This window comes from Equus przewalskii, chromosome 4, assembly GCF_037783145.1.
Source record: "Equus przewalskii isolate Varuska chromosome 4, EquPr2, whole genome shotgun sequence".
Lineage (NCBI taxonomy): Eukaryota > Metazoa > Chordata > Mammalia > Perissodactyla > Equidae > Equus > Equus przewalskii.
The window spans coordinates 108,401,883-108,408,421 of NC_091834.1; the positions used below are offsets into that span (position 1 = coordinate 108,401,883).

Consider the following 6,539-nt stretch of genomic DNA (forward strand, 5'->3'; position numbering starts at 1 on the left):
ATCTAAAAGTGGCTACTGCAGACCCTTGATGTCTCTTCTCACTTCTCACCTCAAGAAGCAGACGTCCACTGCCGACGTGCTCTCCCCATCCAGTTAGAAGGCCTTCCCTCTGCACACTGGCTGTGTCATCTCATCTACGCATCTTTATTCTGGTAACTTATTACTATTTATATCCTTGGCATTCAAGCCATGCATATTTCGAAGAGTAAAAAGGAAAAAAGGAATTTAGAACACAAGTTGTCCCTCTTTACAGAAAGCTGACGGGTGGCCAGGCCTAAGCTACCGTCACATTTTCGCTCAAGGGCCTGTTAGCCAGCTCTTCCTGCAAGTCACAAAGGTGGGGCGAGCCAGATGCAGATATTTTTGCTATAGAGCTAACGTTAATAGGGAGAGTCCTTGATATGAGAAAATGTCCAAGGACTGATACCTGTCCTCGCAAGAACACTGAGTCATCTCTTTTTCCACCGCTCCAAACAAGGGCCACGTCTGGTGGCCTTTGTCTAAAGCTACCTAATTCTGATTGAGCTGAGGCCGAGGTGAACTCGGTGATTTTCACAGACTCTGCCCTTAGATACTGCCACCTAGCACATCTGACGTGGGCGACACACAGACCACCTCTGAGAGACTCTGAATCAAGGCAGGAGGAACAAGAGCTCCCAGTGAATATTTAAAATGTCCTGACGCATCTCTGCTCCATGAGGTGTCTCCAACGGTTGGGTCAGGTTTGCATCCAGCCACCACGTTGAGAGTTGAGAGCCGCCTGGCCATTCCCAGGCAATATCTGCCACACAGGAGGTCTGCCTGGCTCCCACAGAAGTTTTTTTAAGCACTAGTTGCAAACTTTTAAGAAACTGGAATATTTTACATCAACTTTGCATTTCTGATGTTCTCTGAAAATAGGAAGCTGAGAATTCAGTGCCTGCATTTCCTCACAGCGACAACCCAGGCTTGTGAGGAGCAGCTGCCCCTGCCCCATTCCCCCCCCCCCCACCCCCACCCCCTCTGCCAGCGTGTCATCCCTGCCTGGCCATCAGCTCCCCCTGTGGCCAATGGCTTGTCCTCCTGAATGGCTGGCCAGGGATTAGGGGTCAAACCTGTGCCTGTGGAATAGAGTAAAACTAAAATGACATTGTTTTGAACTAATTAAGGCCATGCTCCATCTATGTGAGCCAACCAGTAAAAAAGAATCTTTTATACAAAAAAGGCCTGACTGTGGATCACAACATTCTGTTTCACAACGGCAGAGAACTTAGCCTCCCTGAACTAGTCCTGCTTCCCTTCGTCCCGCATCTGTCAAGGTGAGTCACTGGCACAAACTTACAGATGCTCCATCACTGTCAGCCACCCCCTGACCAAGTGTGAGGGGACTTCCTCCGAGGGAAAGTCCTGGCCACATTCCACATTTCAAAACTTAAGAGCTCCCTGCTGCCCACTGGAACGGGGCCAGTCTTCTGTTTGTTAACAAAATGTTCCTGATGAAAGCAGGAAGTCAAGAGTGACAAGAAAGAAACACTACAACAGTATTTTAGGAGCTTTTCCCTAAAACATCATTTCTGGGAGAGGCAAGAGGAGGGGAGCAGTTGCCAGCCGAGGTGTCCACAGGGGAGAGGTGCATGGTCTGTAGAGAATTTACCAACAATGATAAAACAATGATAAAACCGACTGCGACTTGGTCTGCTTTCCATTACGACCCTGCGTCAGCAACACCAATGGTACAGCTCTCCTCTCTCCACCATTTCGGGAGTGCCTGTGCGTCCAGAGCTTGTGGCAGAGGGCCTGGGACGTGCGTGCGTCCTGAAGACGGATGCAGGAATTGGAATAGAAGGCAGCGCTTACGAACACCCTTTAAATGCTGGAAGACGCACTCCTGGGAAGGAGCACTTCTGTTCACTGCTGCTCCAGGAGGCAAATTAATGCCCGCGAGTGGACACCATCCTCAGGCAGCCTCAGGACCCATCAGCAGCATGACTGTCCAACATGGCGTGAGGAGGTGGAGTTCCCATCCCCGGGTCTTCGGACAGAGGCCGAGGTCAGCAACTGAGGATGCAGCAGATGGCACTCCTGCCCGCCCCACTCCATGCAGGAGGCCTCGCCAGTGGGCTGCTGGGATGTGCTGACAGGACCTGGGCTCACTGGCCACTAACGAGATGCTTCTAAAGGCTGTAGACCATCTCCACTCAACACTTACTTTTCCTAAATTTCTTAATTTTCACTGAAGGGAATGGACGTCAGTGACCATGACGACTGTTTTGTCACGAGGCCCTGGTTGGCAGGACCCATGTCTCATCCATCCCTGTAGTGGCTAATGGTCAGCACATGGCTTTGCATGGGACGGACATCCAGTCCACGTCTGCTGTGGAGCTACTTCATTTGCCTTCCTCTGGACAGAGATCAACCAGACCATTTGGAAGATGTGGGCCCCAGGGCCATGTGTGCCCCGCAGAATCACAGATCTTTAAGGCTGGAAGGAATCCTGGAGCCAGAGACCTCACTTTTCAGCTGCGGAAGTGGAGGCTCCAGAGGGGACAGGAAGGGGCACAGGATGCCAGTTTTAGCGTCAGTCCAGTGCAGGAGCCACTGGCCACCTGTGAGCACTTGAAACATGGCGGGTCCAAATCGTGATGCACTGAAAGTGCAAAATACACTCTGGGTTTCTAACACTTAGTATACAAAAAAAAGAGTAAAATTTCTCATCAGTATCTTATATCAGTTACAGTTGAAATGATAATGGTTCAGATATATTTGGATAAATAAAATATCTCGCATGTTTCTTTTTACTTATTTTAATGTGGCTACTAGAAAATTCAAATTCTTATGTGGCTCAAGGTCTATTTCTATTGGGCAGTGCTGGTCCAAAGCAGAGCCCACATCTGTGACTGAGGGTCTGGGGTCCCCTGCGGGACACTACACTGTTTTGACACATAGTCATATTTTGATTTTAATTTGTTCTTGAAGAGGATAAAATAATAACACAGAACAGAGAAAAAGAAAGCTGAAGGGCAAAAGGGTTCTGCTCCTGTTGTCCTCTGGGTGTCATACCAGAACCTTGTGAGTTTATAGGCATGTGAATGTGCCCAGGTGGAGTGCCTGCTGTCCTGGCACTCCTTCTCGACCTGGAGAAAATAAAATCAGCCACTTCGCTGCAGTCACAAAGATCTGTCTGCAGGAAAACATGAGTTTCATTTTCCTGTTTGATTTCTGACAAGTTCCCACGGTTCTTAAGAGGACCGAAATCATCTGTGATGTAACTCACTTTAAAATGCAAGAAATTAGATAAATACTCACTTCGTGGAAATGAAGTTGCTTTTGCAAAGCATAACAACGCCATGAAATTAGTAACTGGTGTATTATCTCAAACCACGGAAACTGCTACTGTTAAGGATCAAGGCTTTCTTCTGAAAGGTTTACATGAAGCTCTCCCTTGGCCCAACACCACCATGCTCTCTGAGTTTTACCAGAGTTCATGAAAAAACAGTGGAAACGGACCTTTTCCCTTTTTCCCGAAGATGCAGGTGACCAGAAACACCCATTCCAGAGGGCCTGTGGGGTCTCTGAGTCCCCGGGCACAGTCCTAGTCATCAGCTCCCCACCTCACCTTTGTATTTCTCTGATTCGGCCCTTAGAAGCTCTGCACACTTTGTTTCTTCCTCCTGTATTTCCAGATGAAATCGGCATTCTGGGTGAATGCTGTTCACCTGGTCAAGATTTAAAAAAACAGAAATAACTAAAAAATCCCAACAGAAGAAGGAAGTCAAGCAAAAGTTCTACAAAACCCCCAAAATCTCACAGTTCTAAACCACTTCCAAATTAACACTCATTTAAAAGAATCACCTTCATATTTCTGGCATGGTTATTAAAAAAAAAACCTCCACTATTTACTTTGTAAAGGAGTTATACAACAAATATGAAACCTAATAGGATATATTTTTTTTTGCACGGAAAACAAACTTACTAACGTAATACACTGCATGTTGCTAGCACTAATTTGGCGGCAATAGAGCTCTTTAATCCAATCATCTTTCAATACTGGAGTCCTCCATTTCATAGGCTTCGATTTAATTAGAGTAAATACATGTTTGTTCCTAAGACCATTCTTAAGGATGGCACGCCAGCCACCCTAGAGCCGGCTCATCCTCCAGGGACAGTCTCTGCCCTCGTCACTGCCAGGAGCCCCAACAGGACAGCCCCAGGGTGAGAGGCTGCAGGTCATCGTGCAAACCCAGCCTTAGACTCTGGTGTGAAGGAGCTTTTCAAAAAGATTCGAGGGGTAAACAAGGAGAAGAATTTGGGGAGAGCCCATCACTGTGGCTTCCACTAAACAAGGGATGGGTGAGTTCACATCGGATCTGTCACAGGAACTAAAGATGTGACACAAACAGTGGTTAATATTGTCTGTCTGTGTGTGCAAAGACAAAACCACGTGTTTCAGTCTTAGAAGATAATAGTCTCTGATCTCTATTTTTACAAAGGTCCAACATTCTCTTTTTGTATTGGCACCCCCCAAATACATGGTAGGTTGGAGGTGCACCCCCTCCTGTGTCTGAAGAAAATTTTACTTTTACTAAAAAGAATCATACTCTTGGCTATATTATGACCATCTATGTTTAATTATCCTACTATTGAAATAGGTCAATTAGAATTCTAACCAGGAATAGAATTTCCTAACAGAATTAAGAGAAGAAACGTAATGCTGTATACTTTCATCACATTTACCCTCATTTTAAAAAAGATCTAAAGCTTTTTTTTTCTTCCCCTAGCTTATTACTGGACAACCTCCAACTGCAGAAGATCCTGGTTTCAAGCAGGCTATATTTTTCTATGGGAAAAACAAGCCAATGGTTTAGATTTCAGAATCAGGGAAATCATATTGACTTAAAAAGAAAAATAAATTTTTGTTAAGGTATTAAAAGACACTATAATACCTGACATTCTTGGAATATGCAGAGCGATGACTTATTTTGGGACATCTTAGAAATTAAAGCAGCATTAACCACAATAATTTCCGGTACTTTTAACAAACTAGCTCTTCCAAAGCATTGCAATTAGTAGCAAGGTTCTTATTCTCACAGCCCTCCTCCGAGGGAGGAGAACCTTTACAGGACACAAGGAGGGCGGCAGGCTTATGCCTCCCCCCCCCCCCCGCCCCCACACGGAGGAGACAGCCTCAGCAATTACTGCTTTCCCCAGATAGCTCCGTCCTCAGCTGCACAACCTTCAGGGGAGATGAATCAACAGAGCCTGCGATGTTGGCTGGACATGCACACACACAATACGACGTGCACACACACAATACGACGTGCACACACACAACAGTCTTCAGTCCGCGAGGAAGGAAGCAAGAAATAAGGTTCGAACTTGTTTCTAAAAGGTCTTCAAATAAAAGGAAGAATTCTTGGGAACTAAATAATCTATTAATGCCCTCATTTAACCAGCTTCTCTTCGGTATGTAATTTCCTTCGGTGCTTTTAAATAATGGTAGAAAAATCAAAGCGGAATACTTCCAAAAGGAAACTTTCTTTCGCCACATTGCGTCTGCCCCTGACACACACTAAAACACAGGGAAACTAGTGACAAGCGCCAGGAGCGGAAGGAGAAGCCGTTAATGACGAAGCAAACCCATTTCCCAGAAGCGGGAAGCCTGCGCAGGTGGGCGCCCCGGGACCCGCGGGCCTCGCCGGCGCGATCCCTGGAGGCGGGGGATCCAGCTCCTCTCTGACAGCCCCGGGGAAGTAAAGCATCCTGCCCAGCAAATCCGGGGCAGTCGGTGCCGGGGAGACGGCGCGTGCATCTCCCACCGAAGGCTGACTTCGGCTGGCGCGGAGCGCGGTGCTTCGGCTCCGCTGGGGAGGGTCCGGAACGCCCCCGGGGACCCTATTCCTTCTCTGGAGCACTCTGGGCCAGCACTGCGCCCCCGGCCCGCGCCTCTCGCCAGCCCCGCGCCCCCGACCCCGCGCCCCTGGCCCGCGCCCCTGGTTAGCCCCGCGCCCCCGCCTCGCGCCCCTGGCCAGCTCGGCATCCCCAGCCCCGCGCCACCCCGCCCCGCGCCCCTGGCCAGCCCTGTGCCGGGACTCGGGAGGGAAGTGCAGCCCGGCGCACGGGGCGCTCCCCTCTGGGGGAAACATGGATCCACGGTCAGGGAGCGGGGGTCCCGGGCGCACTCACCGGGGCGAGCAGCCAGCAGCAGGTCAGCAGCGCGCGCGGCAGAAGCGCGGGCGTCCTCATCCCGGCTCCGCTCGCCGACCGGCCGCCCGCCCGAGCGCAGCACCGCGCTCCCCCCTCGCCCCCCGCCCCGCCCCCGCGCCGCGCGCCCGCAGCTGCCGCCGCCGGGGCCCCCGCCCCCCGCTCCGCCCCCCGCGGCCCGGCCCCGCCCCCTCCTTCTCCCGACCGGGTCCCCCCTCCTCCCGGTGACCCCCTTCCTCCCCTGCTCCCGCTCCTCCCACGCCCCGCCTCTCCCTCCTCTCCCCTCCCACCGCGCTGCCTGTTCCCCTCTTCCGCAGCCAGGAGAGGCGGTGAGGGGTGCGCACAGGTGGGTCGGGGGC

General features: G+C 50.5%; 1 protein-coding gene across 2 annotated transcripts in view; it reads right to left on the reverse strand.

Moving 5' to 3' along the window:
- VIPR2 (vasoactive intestinal peptide receptor 2) overlaps positions 1-6,284 on the reverse strand; it is a 71,613-nt gene extending 65,329 nt beyond the window's left edge. For both annotated transcript variants that reach the window (XM_070618124.1, XM_070618123.1), the window contains exons 1-2: positions 6,163-6,284; positions 3,596-3,695 (exon numbers count right to left, since the gene is read on the reverse strand). In XM_070618124.1, the coding sequence (XP_070474225.1) occupies positions 3,596-3,695; positions 6,163-6,222 (160 nt within the window). In that variant the 5' untranslated portion in view covers positions 6,223-6,284. The remainder of the gene's footprint in view (positions 1-3,595; positions 3,696-6,162) is intronic.
- Between the last annotated feature and the right edge of the window lie 255 nt (positions 6,285-6,539).